Source organism: Sciurus vulgaris (assembly GCF_902686455.1).
Source record: "Sciurus vulgaris genome assembly, chromosome: 14".
Classification (NCBI taxonomy): Eukaryota; Metazoa; Chordata; class Mammalia; order Rodentia; family Sciuridae; genus Sciurus; species Sciurus vulgaris.
Genome location: NC_136475.1, coordinates 1,290,289 through 1,303,644, shown reverse-complemented (window position 1 = coordinate 1,303,644; position 13,356 = coordinate 1,290,289). Strand labels below are relative to the sequence as shown.

At 49.6% G+C, this 13,356-nt stretch overlaps 1 protein-coding gene across 11 annotated transcripts in view; it reads right to left on the bottom strand.

Annotated features, from left to right (window-relative positions):
- Window positions 1-2,450: 2,450 nt before the first annotated feature.
- The window catches only part of IMMT (inner membrane mitochondrial protein), a gene marked incomplete at its 3' end in the record, with an annotated part of 47,186 nt that continues 36,280 nt past the window's right edge, over window positions 2,451-13,356 (bottom strand). For 9 of the 11 annotated variants that reach the window (XM_079111254.1, XM_079111260.1, XM_079111257.1 and 6 more), the window contains 7 exons: window positions 12,819-12,954; window positions 11,975-12,104; window positions 9,526-9,540; window positions 7,780-8,003; window positions 5,415-5,546; window positions 4,438-4,567; window positions 2,451-3,369 (listed from right to left, as the gene is read on the bottom strand). In XM_079111254.1, the coding sequence (XP_078967380.1) occupies window positions 2,756-3,369; window positions 4,438-4,567; window positions 5,415-5,546; window positions 7,780-8,003; window positions 9,526-9,540; window positions 11,975-12,104; window positions 12,819-12,954 (1,381 nt within the window). Of the gene's footprint in view, window positions 3,370-4,437; window positions 4,568-5,414; window positions 5,547-7,779; window positions 8,004-9,525; window positions 9,541-10,285; window positions 11,789-11,827; window positions 12,105-12,818; window positions 12,955-13,356 lie in introns of those variants that run through there. The other 2 variants (XM_079111255.1, XR_013759359.1) reach the window with 2 other exon arrangements.

Genomic DNA, 13,356 nt, shown 5'->3' with positions numbered 1-13,356 from the left:
CGTGCACGTTAGAAGTTAGCAGATGTCTAGCTCAGCAGGACGTTGGAGGACTAATGTCTTCCTACAGCTCAGAGTGTGCCAGTGTAAGACTTGGCGGCATCAGAAGGTTCCAATGGCTTTAAGTCCACTCGAGACCTAGTGAATGGATTTTAATGAGTGCCATGGCGGCAGAAGATTCATTCATCTTGGCCACCGTACAAACACTGTCAGGAAAGGTATGAGTGCTCATCACTGGCTGTGTGCCCAGTCTACACAGGGACAGAGTGTCCTTTCAGATGCAGGAACTGAACTCAGTTTTGGTGGGTGAAGCACAATCAGTGGGTCAGGAATTCCATCACGGGCAGTTGTGGGATGTAAGCACACAAAGACCTACTTGTGCAGGTTTACAAGGTAGAAATATGCACTTCTTGGTGGTCACGAGCAACAGTATCTAAACAAACAGGATGTGCTGAGATTGTCTAGGAGCGTGGGTGGAAAGGGCCATTTTAGACTTATCTAAGTGACTTTCAAGGTGAGGTGGAATTTTGCCAGAGAATGGTGTATTGGCTCCTGTCCAGCCACATGCTAGGACATGGGGTAGTCAAGAAAAGGATGGTGTCCAAGGTCCAACAGCAAGCAAACAGCCTGCTGGTCCAGCTGGACCTGCCCAGCCATGAATGAATGCTACAGAGAAAGAACGGCCAGGGATCAAGCCCAGGGGTTTTCCAGAGCTTGGGAGGATTCAGGATTCCTCTATGAATGTCCAAGTGGACTAAACTTCACTAGTACCAATGGAGTCTCCAAAACAAGAGGCCTTGCTGCTCTTCCACAGCCTTCAACAAAACCAACAAGTGGAGCCAGGCATGGAGATGGTCACAGGACGGGTCACAGGTTTGACATCCTCAGCCACTTAGCAAGTCACTGTCTAAGGGGTGGGGATGCAGCTCAGTGGTAGAGCGTTCCTGGGTTCAAGCCCCAGTACACCCCCCAAAGAAAGACTCCCACCCAAAAGGCTGGAGGAGCCGCATCACCTCACATGCACTGGCAGGTGATCCCCTTTTTCCTGTCTCTAGATCATCAAGCAGAAAAGCAGTTCCAAAAGGACTGGGCAGTGAGGCTGACCTGTACTTACTGCCCAGCTCTCCCACCTCCCAGCCTTGACCCTTGACCCTTGATTGCCTCCTCCCCAAACAGCAAAGAACCCAGGCCAAGCAGAGCCCTTCCCAGCCACACCACTTGGTTAAAGGAACTGTGCTAAGACTGAAGTCAGTGGTGGGTGCGAGACCTGACCTCATCCTCAGCATTGCTTGCTTCTGACGTGCTCAGATAAACACATCTGAAAGCAGTTTTTCAGGGCAACAAGAAAAGATTTCCTTACAAGCCATATTTTCTTGAGTAAAGAAGAAATTTCAGAAAGTTCAAATGTGACGGGTAAGCTGAGCTTTGCAAGTTGATGCATTTATAGTTTCATGCTATTCCAAAGGGGAAAGAAAGCTGACCTTGGAACAGCCCATTACCTTCTGACAGAAACCGCTCCAGGTGGGTCTCCAGGAGGCGGCCACCTTCGAAGGGCATGCCACAAAGCCAGGTGTCCTGATCTGAAATTGGATGCTGTTTTGAATTAAGAATATAAGGAATATTTTGGATGGATTATAAGGAATGTTAACATCAATCTAGGCCTATCCCAAAATTGAAGACAAGGTCAGTGCTATGCAGAGAGCTGAATCAAACTTAAGTTCAAGGGCTGGTGAACACCAGCAGAAGTATAAGCAGCACCCCTCCACCAATAACTTGCAGATTTGTTACTTGGATAAAAATGCCTCAATAAGTTTATGAACACATAAGCTCTAATAAATAGCAGTTGGGGGGATGGACAGCAGTATTTTTATGTAGCAGTGTTAGTCTTTGGGGAGTAAAAGCTAAGTCAAATGGTAGGAAAACATTAGTGATTATCCAATATGGCCATCGTCCCCATCTTTAGCAAGGGGAAGCAAAGTTCTTTGGGTCTAAGGGTGATCCAGATGAAACAAAATTACTTGATCCCTTTGCTAAGATTCCAGGCTCACTAGGTCCACCCTGGTGAAGTCATAGCACAGGGAGGAACGTGAGCCATGGCTGGAGAACCGCTTCATGTGTGGATACACACCAGTGAGTGCACGCTGGGTCCTGGTGTGGAATGAACGTGCTTCTGCAGGTGGCAATCAAAAGCTGGGGAGGCAAGCTATTCCTCGTACTTTTCAATCACAACAAAGATACGTCCCCAATTATAAATACACTGGCATTTCGCCTATACATCACTCTTTCAAGTTGGACCGGCAGTGATCAGCTTACTAAAACTTCAAAGCCAATAAAACCAGGTCTTGGTCTGGTGGTGACCGAGACCAGGGCTCCCAGTTCTGGCTGCTCCAGAGAGTCTTCTGCACACAACAAACCAGCAGTGGCACTTTTAGAAAGTGACGGGAGGCTGGGTATCCACTGTGTTGCTTTATTCAGTTTGCTCCAAGGGCAGAATCAATAGTAAGGATCACAAACATCATTGGACTGGCTCACAAGCCTGATCAGTAAAACCTGAAAAATAGGACGTTACACAAGTCGCAAGGAAGCACTCCTGGAGTTCAGTGACATGATAGAGTGGAACGAGGGTGGGTGCCACAGGCGCGAACGCTCGGCACAGGGCTCAGAGCAGGTTTTAGACAATCTGGGGCCCTTGCTGCAAACCCTTGGCCTATGGCTGCTGGTCTCCCGCGCGAGAGGTGCCCTTGCCCGACTCCAGGCCTCACTCCTGCTGCACCTGAGTGGTTCCTATTCCCACGGCACTGGCGTACGCCGTCAGGATCTCCACTATCTGCTTTGTCTCTAGGGTCATTCGGGCTTCCTTCAGCCAGTCCTGGGCCACCCGTCGGGACTCCCCTTTCAGCTGATTGACAAACTTGGCCGCCAGCTCCAGGTCGCCATGCTCAATGCAATAGGAGGCATAGGAGAGCAATTTAAAGGTGCTCATGTCCTCAGGGTAGAGCTCTGTTGGAGGCTTCAGCTGCTGGGGAGGGAACAGGAGCAGCGACTGCAGGTAGGACAGGAAGTACTGGTACAAGCTATTTCTGGTCTCATCAACCATTGCCACTCTGCGGGCTTGTTTCTGGACAGTGTAGAAACGAGCCCTCAGGGTCTCTTCACTGTAGACCCCTCTGGTTAGGGACTCTGGGGGGATGGCTGCAGTTAAGGCTTGGGCAAATTCATTATCGGAGCAGTTGACTTTGATGGCCTCCACTGCAGTGCCCAGTGGGATGGTGGGCGTGTCCGCAGAAGAGGTCTTCATGCTGTACTTTAAGGCCTCCACCGAAAGCCAGAGCTGGTGGGCTCTTCTGGCTTCTTCCTCAGCAACCGCATGGCCTGCGAGGGAACAAAGGCAAAGAACACCTCGATGCACTCACAGCAGGCCAGTCCACGCAGGCAGCAGAGGCCCAGAGCCTCTCACCACGGCAGTGAGCTCAGCACAGTTCCACAAGGGCTGCTGCTGGAGTCACCGAGAGACCAGGAGGACTGCACAGCAAGCCCCGTCTCTTCCCCACCCTGGGGTCCCAGGGACAGCACACTGTCAGATGGCACACATGAGTCACTCGCTTGCAGGCTAATTCAGAGGTCTCCATGTTTAGTGGCTGAAAAGCAACATGGTATTCAAACTAGGGCAGGATTCATTTTAAGGTCACCAGAAATTTGCTGCAAAAAACATGGAAGATTTTACGCCTGTCATCCCAGCTACTTGGGAGGCTGAAGTAGGAGGATCGCAAGTCAAGGCCAGCCTGGGTATTTAGGGAAATCCTGCCTCAAAATAAAATATAAAAAGGACTGGGGTGGAGCTCACGGGTGGAGCATCCCCGGGTTTAAGCCCCAGTTTGTGACAGGAAGACTTCCAGGTGACCTCACCAGACAAGACTGCATCTGGAAACTCCCAAAGTACTGTGCTTTTTTTTTTTTTTTTTTTTTTTTTAATATGACAAAACGAGATTCTATTACATTCCCAAAGCAATCTATTTCATCAGGACTCTCACCACCAGCATACATCCCTCTGAATGTAACCTGGAGGCCTCAGCATAACTCCTATCCGCTCAGAGGAGATTCAGCACATCACCTACAGAAAACCTCCAGTGCCCAGGGAGGAGTGCATGGTCCACACTGGCCTTCACCACCAGGCACAGAGATGGCAAGAGTGTGGGTGAGACTGCCTGAAAGTGCAGGTCTTATGCCTGTCACACCAGTCCTTCAGATTTCATTTTTAGCACCCCCCACGCCTTTTTTTCTAACAGACCTCCATTAAACACGCCTCAAATCTGGGGCCAGTTTTCCAGGAAATAAGTATGACCCAGGAGCGTGACTTCAGTGTCAGCATGCTGCCCTTAACAGGACACCACCCAGGAAGCTGCACTGAGACAGACCACGGGGCAGCAGGGACTCGCTCACTCTGCACAGCCTGCTCGATTCCTCTCAGTCTGGCGTAGGCAGTGTTTATGTCCAGAGTGAAGTTGTCAACCTGCTCTTGACTGAGTCGACGGAACTCCAATTCTTGTTCAGACAGCTTCTCAGACAGGTCCTGAAATGTAACGCAAGTAGTCACGGAAAAGCACTGCTGCCCTGGGCATGGCACCCAGCTAGAGACTGGCCTCCAGCAACGCCCCGCCTGCCTCAGGGGGCCTGACCACACATCAGTCGCCAACAGGCCAGATGCGCAGCTCTGCACCAACTCCTCATGGGACTCAGTGCGAGAGAGAGCAGACCAGGGGCAGAGAAGAGGGTGCTCCAGGGAGAGACAGACTGCCAACCTTGAAGGTGGATGATGGCACCGCAGTGACGACCGATCACATCCTGACCTCTAAGACGTTATGCATTCATTTTTCTCCAGGAAAAAAAAAGGAATTTAAAACACCTTATCTTGGCACAAATTCATTTTCTAGATTTCCTTACTTAGAACACCTCATTTCCTCTTAGAACACAAAATAAGCTAAGGTTCCGATAAGTGAGTTGTGGAGCAGAGATTAATTGTGTTTGGAGGCATCCTGGTACTCTGCAGTGATGTCCAGATCACATCTGTCTGGGAAGCCTCTTGCTCACCAAGTCTGAGCAAGCACACGCTCAGAGTGTGTGGAGAGCAGGCAGGAGATACAGGCTGCGCGCACCAAGGAGGCCCTGTGACCACCTGCACACCGCGAAGACCCACGAACAGACCACGTGACACACACAGGCTTGCTCTGTGAGCAACAGTTCTGCAGATGTGCACGGCCCACCAAGGCAGCCACACGGGCTCTCCCCTGGGTACCCTGGGAACACCACCGGGAGAGGAGGGCAGAGCGCCGGTGCAGCAAGGCTGGGCTCTGAGTTCCACCCAGCACCACCCAGACTTGAAGGGGCCGTGGGAGCCCGCGCTTCTCCAAGGGCCTCACCTGCTCAAATTCATACTTCAGCTCTTGTTCCTGCACCTTAAGGACATCTCGCAAGTGGTCAGTGTGGGCGGCCGCCTGGCGGCGCAGCTGGGTCCTCATTTCATTCTCCATAGCATCTCTGACTTCCTCTACCTGTGAGGCCAAACAGGGCAATGATTAGTTCTCAGTTCTCCACAGCAGCTGTTAGGAAATCGAAGGACCAGTGAGAACCGTGACATAGCAGCTCCGGTCCTGATCCCCCGCCAGGCCCACAAGTATATTCCTTATTCTCCTTGCTGCACGGCTCCCAGGCTGTACACTGCAAAGCCACTCAAGCAAGGCCACACAACTTGGCGGCACAAGATCCCAACAGGAGGTCTGTATGGCCTTGAAACCTATGCTTCCTTCTAACCAGGCTGCCCCATAAAAAAAGTTATTTCTTCCCTGACAAGTGAGGAATACCAGAACTCAGAAGTTAGCTACACAGACTTCGGACCAAGGCTCACCGCACCACAGCCTGTGTGACCTTGGGGAAATCTTGGACTCTCCGTTTTCTCAGTCATTGAATAGTAATGCCTACTCTGAAGGTCATAAATACAGTTAGTATCTTGAAAATAATTTCTTTTTTTTGAGGGATACTAGGGATGGAACCCAGGGCTTCATGCCTGCTCAGCAAGCACTGCACCACTGAGTCACACTGCCAGACCAATAAACAATTTCTTCTCAACAAAGAAAAATGTTCTTGAACTGCTTTTTTTCAAATCAATTTAGATTTAACACAGGCCATATCAAACCAAAAATATGAAAAGTCTATATGGTCTTGCCTAATGATCAGCCAAGAATGATATTACAAATTATCTAGCACCAATCACCTTGAATTCAGAGCTTTTCTCAGGGGCAGTATACGAAACCGAGAACCCCTCCAGGCATCGCAGCACCAGCGGAGTGCACACTGGATGCCCTGGGCAGGGCAGACACACTTCTCACACACGCTCCTTGACAGAGGAGCAGACAGCGATCAAGCCCTCAGGAAGATCAAGCCCTCAGGAACGGCGTGCCTGCTCAGTCGGGGTCCTCTCCGGGTGAGTGAGCACACAAGGACGGGTCTACAGCAGCTCCCCCTCCTCCCACTCAACCGGGACACACAGGGCAGCAGGGCAGAAACCAGCCCAGAGACCGTGCTGCTGATGGAAGCTGGCCGGGAAGGGCCTTGCTGTGGAAACCACTCCAAGTTCAGAACCACAGCCATCAGACACAGCGGGCGGAGAGCAGGAAACAAGTCTGGAATCCGCACGGCAGTGAAGTGAGGGCGGGCTGCTGGTGCAAGCAGGGTGCACCCGGGTTAGCAACGGGCACTCTGCAGCTGGAGTGTGGCTCAGAGGCAGCGTGCTTGCCCCCCACGCACCAGGTCCTGGATTTGACCCCCAGTGCCACAGAAAGAATCCAGACCTCGATGAAATGGAGTGGGCAGCCAGTGAAAGCCTTTCAGCAGTGTGGTACTGACTGGACTGTTTCACAAGGACCACTTGCCTAGGTAAACAGACATGGAAGATGGGTATGAAGCCAGGGAAACCTGTTAAGACCATCACTGGACAAAGTGGGCGTGACACAGAGCAAGTGGACAGGCTGGGCTCCACCCTGGAGGAGGACCAGGAGGATCTGTCAGTGGATGGGACGTGAGTCGTGGGAGAACAGCCAAGCTGGGCGCTGGCCTTTAGAGAAGCATGCTGAGGCGCTGGGGGGGCAGGTGTTCTGAGCAGCTGAAGGACTGAAACTCAGCTGGGGACAGGAAGCAGGCTGCTGGCCAGGAGCAGTTATGTGGCATAGAGCATTTAGACTTCCAGCCCAGGATGAGACAGAGCACGGGGCAGCACAGCTGGAGATAGGCTTCAGAACCCGGCCAGGCATGCCGGTATGCAGGGGCAGCACACAGGCCAACCAGCCAGCAAGTGGGAGAAAGCTGGAGTGGTTCCTTCACAACCAGGAAGAGCGGGCTTCAAAGGTGGGATAAGTTGTCATGCTGTCAGTCAGCATGTGGTGTGCCTGAAAGGACAGCTCGGAGCTATGGCATTGTGAACCACCAACCACTAACGATACTGCAGAAAAATATGCAATCCGAATTCTGCTTCAGGGACTGAATGCTGGGAAGGATGAACCAGGTGATCCTGGGTAGAAGCAGCTATCAGCACCCACACCTTCGTATCTGCTCAATATACAGGAACCCTGCCAGGTCAGTCCTTCCTGGAAGTTCAGACCAGAAGAGCAAAGGCCAAAGCTCCACAGTGGACAGACAGGCACAGCTCACACCGAGTGACGGGCAGTGTGGCCTCCAGAGCACGGCCTGGTTGGACACACTTACTGTTAGGAGTGAGTCTCATGACTCTACCTTTCTGTCCTGTTCAGCCTGTATCTCGCTTCTGTGATGTTCTAATGCTTTCGCCACTGCAGAATCAAATGCCCGCTTTTCTTCCAGCTTCTGCTTCTCCAAGGCTAATGCAATATGCTGCTTCTCTGTGGCTTTCTGCTCTGCTAGCTCTCTATTTAGCTGGTCAATGCGACGATGTGCATGCGCGATCAGAGAGTTCAGGTCATCGGTAGTCAGCTTGTCAGCTAAACAGACAACCACATCAGAGTTAATGATTCCACCAACATTATACATCACTGCAAGGGCATTTGCTTCACTTGGCTATAATTTTACAGCTGTAAGGAAAGACAAAACGTAGCCAACAGGAAGAGATTTAAATTCTCCTGACCAGAAAGTGACAGCCAGCGTCCAAAACTGAAGTTCTAAATTGCAAGAATTCAGGTAAGCCTTAGGTATGGAGTGAGTAGCCCTTTTCCAGAGCCCACAGCAGTTCTTCAAGTCTGACTAACTCGAAGTTGGCTTTCCAATTTACTGTAAGTTTGCTTCTAAATATAAAGCTTGCCAGGTGTGGTGGCAGATCCCTGTAATCCTGAGAGAGGAAGATGGCACGTCTGAGGTCACCCGGCAACTCAGCAAGACCCCGTCTCAAGATGAAAAAGAAAAAGACAGGGTGGGGGCTCTGAGGAGGAGGGCTCTGGCCGAGTGCCTGGGTTCAACCCAGGAGCACTGACGTGGACCGCCACTGCCACACTGCCTCTCGTGCGTGGCCACCACCGCTCCTAACGGCATCCCCATAGGGACCGCTCTACAAACCCCAGCCAAATCAAAATCCCCCACAAGTTTTGGTTCCTTTACCTAAACACAATTTATCCAGGAAAATAGTCCGCACCAGAGCTGGTCACAGAATTGCTTGTGGAGCTTTTAAAAATATGCAGGACTCGAGATTCTCATTTAGGTTTAAATCCTATAGTTCTGGGCTTTGATAGTTTGGGTTTTTTTTTCAATTTCACTCTCCACAAGTGTGCAAACTGTGCCACAGGTTAGGAGTTAGAACTCCAGCAATAGAATACAAAATGCACGAGATTCTATACGATAAATGACTCAGTAATAAATAAACTGAGAGGCAAAAAAGCATCAAGAGATTTACTGAATAAATTCAATGTGTGGAACTCCCTTTCATGCTGATTTGAATGAAAATCTATAAAAATCCACCATCTGAAGCAGTCAGGATGTGTGAACAGTGAATAGATACCTGATGACATAGAGAATCAAGCTTCAGGTGGGACACTGTCATGGAAATTATGCTCTTAAAAACACTGAAGATCTTACAAGTGAAAGGATGTGGCTCCTGGGTGTGCTCTGACATAAACTGGGGTCGGGTGGGGACCTGAGACCAAACTGACTTGGGGCTGAAGACTGCTGAAGTCAAGGCGTGGGTCTGTCAGGGTTCGCTGGACCTTTCTCCCTCCTTTTAAACACTGGAATTCTCCAAAACAAGAATTTAAGCATAAGAAAACACACACACACACGTACATACACACACACATGCACCCCTCACATCTCTAGTTTCCAATTACTAGTTTCCAATTACATGTTTGTTCCCGAGAACAAGTGGTTGCCCAAAACACCCAACTCAGATTTATCACACGTAACATGATTTTACTTTATATTACTTAGATGACTCAACAATAGTCACAACCAAAAGACTTCAGTCTTCTAAGATTCAAAATAAATGCCTTTAAACATAAAATACATGTAATTACTCACCTAGGTCAGAAATACCTACAAAGAAAAAGAAAAACCATTTGAAAAAAAGAAATGTACATAAATTGTAACACTTCAGAAACAAGACAATCACTGATATTAAAATTAATCTTGGTCTTAAGGGACTAATTTCTATTTGACCAAAGTGATCAACTTATCACAGAAATCACAGCTTTCTTTACCCCTTTCATGTGCATTAGTTCAGAGTGTTACAGTAAGCCACAGTCCTGGCTGTTCTCAGAACCAGGCCTAACCTTCCAAATACTCAAGAAATTGATTTTTTTCTCTTTAGACGGTTTTAAACACTGAACTCACAATAACCTTACATTTACCCTGTACAAAAAAATAAAAACACAAAAAATGTGGCTGCCCAATTTGAGGGTAAGAAGAAAAAAAATAACATTCTGAAGTCTGAATGCTGTCCCCACCATGGCCAAAGTACCTAGGGCAAGCCCTGGACAAGAGCAGCAGCCCGTCTCAGGGACGGCCGCTCAGGGCGAGCTTCTTGAGGATCATTCTTCATCTGGAAGTCAACTTACTCTGGAGTTCAACCAAAGAAACAAGGGTCTGCCCCAGTGCTGTGGGAAAGACTGGCCAAGCTGGACACGGCGAGACTCGGGCCAGACTCCATGTGCCACCGACACAGGCTGCAAACACGCTAGTTCACTGCCCTGAGGGCAGGGGCCCTCAAACACCAGCTCCCTCAATATAAACAGTAAGAAGACAGGGCGGGGACTCTGAGGGGGAGAGCTCGCGACAAGTGCCGGGTTCAACCCAGGACACAGGCCAGGCTGGCGTGGACCGCCACTGCGCACTGACTGCCTCCCCTGCCCACAGGCCTCCCTGTGGGTCTGTAGCTCCTCATGGCACCGCCCTGGCACGTGCCTCCTTGGGTAACACAGGGCTTGGCTCTCATGCTCCTGAGCTTCGTGTGCGTGAAGGACTCTGCAGTGGTCTCCTAACGTCTGTATCAGAGACAGTGCTGACATGGCAGCAGCCCCACCAGGCAGGCTCAGCTGCGCCTCTCCTGGAGCACACCTGAGCTGAAGCCGCAGTGCTGGTCAGGGAGAGCAAGCTCACCTCCCCCAGCGGCTCCCGCGGCTCCGCAGACTTACTGCTGGCCACAAGATGGGCCCTGGGAAGCAGAGCAGGAGCCGGGCACTCTGCCCGCAGGTCACTGCAGCAGCTTCACCTGGCCTCCTTGGCACCGTGCCCTCAGTCTCTCCAGGAATGAGCACATGGCTCTTCCAAGGCCAAGAGGGTGCCCTATGCTGCCAATACAAACCACTCAGGCAGAGGACAGTGTGGCTAGTGGGCAGCACAAACCCAGGGCCAAATTACTTAGCCTCCCACTGTCTCCATCTTCTCATCTATACGATGGAGTCGTAGCAACTTGTACCTCACAGGTGTCGTGAACCTTAGTACTAAGCTAATATAGGCGGAGTGCTCGGGACACAGAATACTGCTTGATGGCATGGCCACATGTACCTGGCACCGTCCAGTTACAGAGAACGCAGACGTGCTGGATAGACCAAATACTACTGGGCACCTCACTCAGAGAATCGGGAGCATGAGGGCAAAACAGTTCCTCACAAATGTGCTGACAAGCATGCAGCCCTAACATGTCGGCCTCAGGGAGGAGTCCACAGGGCTCTGCAGGGACACAGGGAATCAGTAACCAACTGCCCTCAGAGAACTGCGTGGCCATGGGCAGCAGTGAAAAGCAAATGCACGAATGCCAAGTGTGTCTTTTAGCTTTTGTCACGAGTGAATGTGTGTTTTAAAAATTAAAGGTTGCTCAAGAACTACATAATCCAGAGACTGCGCTGCAGGGACCTTCGCTTTCCAGAAGCCTAACAGCTCTCGAGCACAGGCTCCTCCACCTTGGCAGCAGTGACATTCTGAGCCAGACAGCCCTCTGTAGCACCAAGGGCCCTCATCCGCCAGAGGCCAGAACATCAGTGTCTGCAGTGTCCTCTGGGCTGAGGACCACACTTTAATGTCTTCACATTTTACTAGACCTTTGCCCCGGCAGCCTGAACTTTCCAAGTGGACAACCAGATGGTCGGTTTCCTTCCCTAGGAAGAATTAGGGCCCCAGATGAACTCTCAACACCGTGCTATTATCACAGAGTGGTCACAGGGTTTGCTTCAAGGAATTCATTACAGATACCTTTGAAGTTCCAAAGGTCTGAATAACCCCAGGTATGCACAGTATTCTAGCAGAGTCAAGGTTATAACATCATGGAATTAAACACTGGCTGGCACTCTGTTCACCAAGGGTAAAACCATAGGGGTATCATCACAGCTGTGCCATCTGTGGTGACAGGCTGAAGTAACAGACTGCACACCCATGAGATGTGCCAGAGAAGTAAAGGTTCCGTGAATGGAGATGAGATGATGAGTGCTCAAAGTCAGAAAGAAAAAGAGACCCACACTTCAGTGGTACTTACTCAATCCTTTCCACCCAGGAAGGACGTCTGGAGTAATACTGTCCAGCTCTCGTCTGAAGTCATCCCGGGCTTGGACCACCAGCTCATGGTACTGAGATACAACCTTGGCCTCAGACTGAGCAGCTTGGACCTGAACAAAAGCCAGGGGTGTAACAGGTTCAATGGAACAAGGAGCACCACCATCAATCTAAGAAAAGGGAGTGACTGATGCCTGCTTGGGAATGTGTAGCCAAAACACAGACTCAGGAAGAGGAAACCGGATCTTGTCTGTTTCCTTCCAACTCCATTCCAATGCCAGGGAACAGGCCCCTTCCCATCTTATTTTCCCCTCTGCCCCCTTTCTCTAGGTCCTGCGACTACTACACAGATCACCTAGGTGCAGCCCCAGCACAAGATCTGCCCAAAGATCAAAGTTTACCCAAGTGGCCACAACTGGAGACCAAAAACATGACTTATTAAAGAAAGTGTCAATAACACTGAATAATCTACTTTGTATTCAAAGCAGGTTCTTAAACACACTAACAACTACATGACACACATCTTCTAATCCCAGCAACTCTGGCATTTGAGGGCAGCCTGGGCAATTTAGCAAGACCTTGTTTCAAAATAAAAAATAAAAAGGACCAGGGATGTAGCACAGTGGTAGAGCACTTGTCTAGCATATTTAAGACCCTGGGTTCAACCCCAGTAACTGAAACAGTAAATAAAATAAAATAGTAATATCAGTCTTTGCAGGGGCAGAGGAAGAGACAGTAGGAATCTTATTGTTTTCCTGAAATCCTAAAATATTTTGATTGAAGAACTATATTGAAGAATATAGAACACTTTGAAGACTTAAGCACACCTTTTTTACCACATTATCCAGATCAACTATCATACTGTGAAGCTTCCCCTCTGCAGCTGTTATGTGAGGCTTGGCCCCAGAGATCTCTTTCCTCTTTGCCTTTTCAATGACACTTTTCATCTTCTCCAACTCCTCTCTGAAACAAAGTTTGTATCATTTCTTACCAACTTTATCAAAGAGCTCTGAAGACAACACAATATACGTTTGTTAAAAGTCTAAGAAATACAATTTGAAAAAAAATTACTTGATGCTTTTTATGGTCAATAGGCAGAGACCCCTTTCCCACCTAGTGCTGAAAACACCTCAGTCAAGGTCAGGGTGGCAGAAGACAGTCAGTGCTCCCGTGTTAGGGCAAGCAGACTGTGACCCACGTTCTAAGTCCAGAACCTCAGGAAATGTGCAGAGACACATCCCCTAAGCGAAATCCACAGCAAACCTGCTTTTATGGATCCTGTATAGCAATTTCTGCCAAATTTATTTTAGCTTAATTCTGTTTTTATTTTCTCTCTTCTTAAACCTTGGTGTTCCTGATCATACA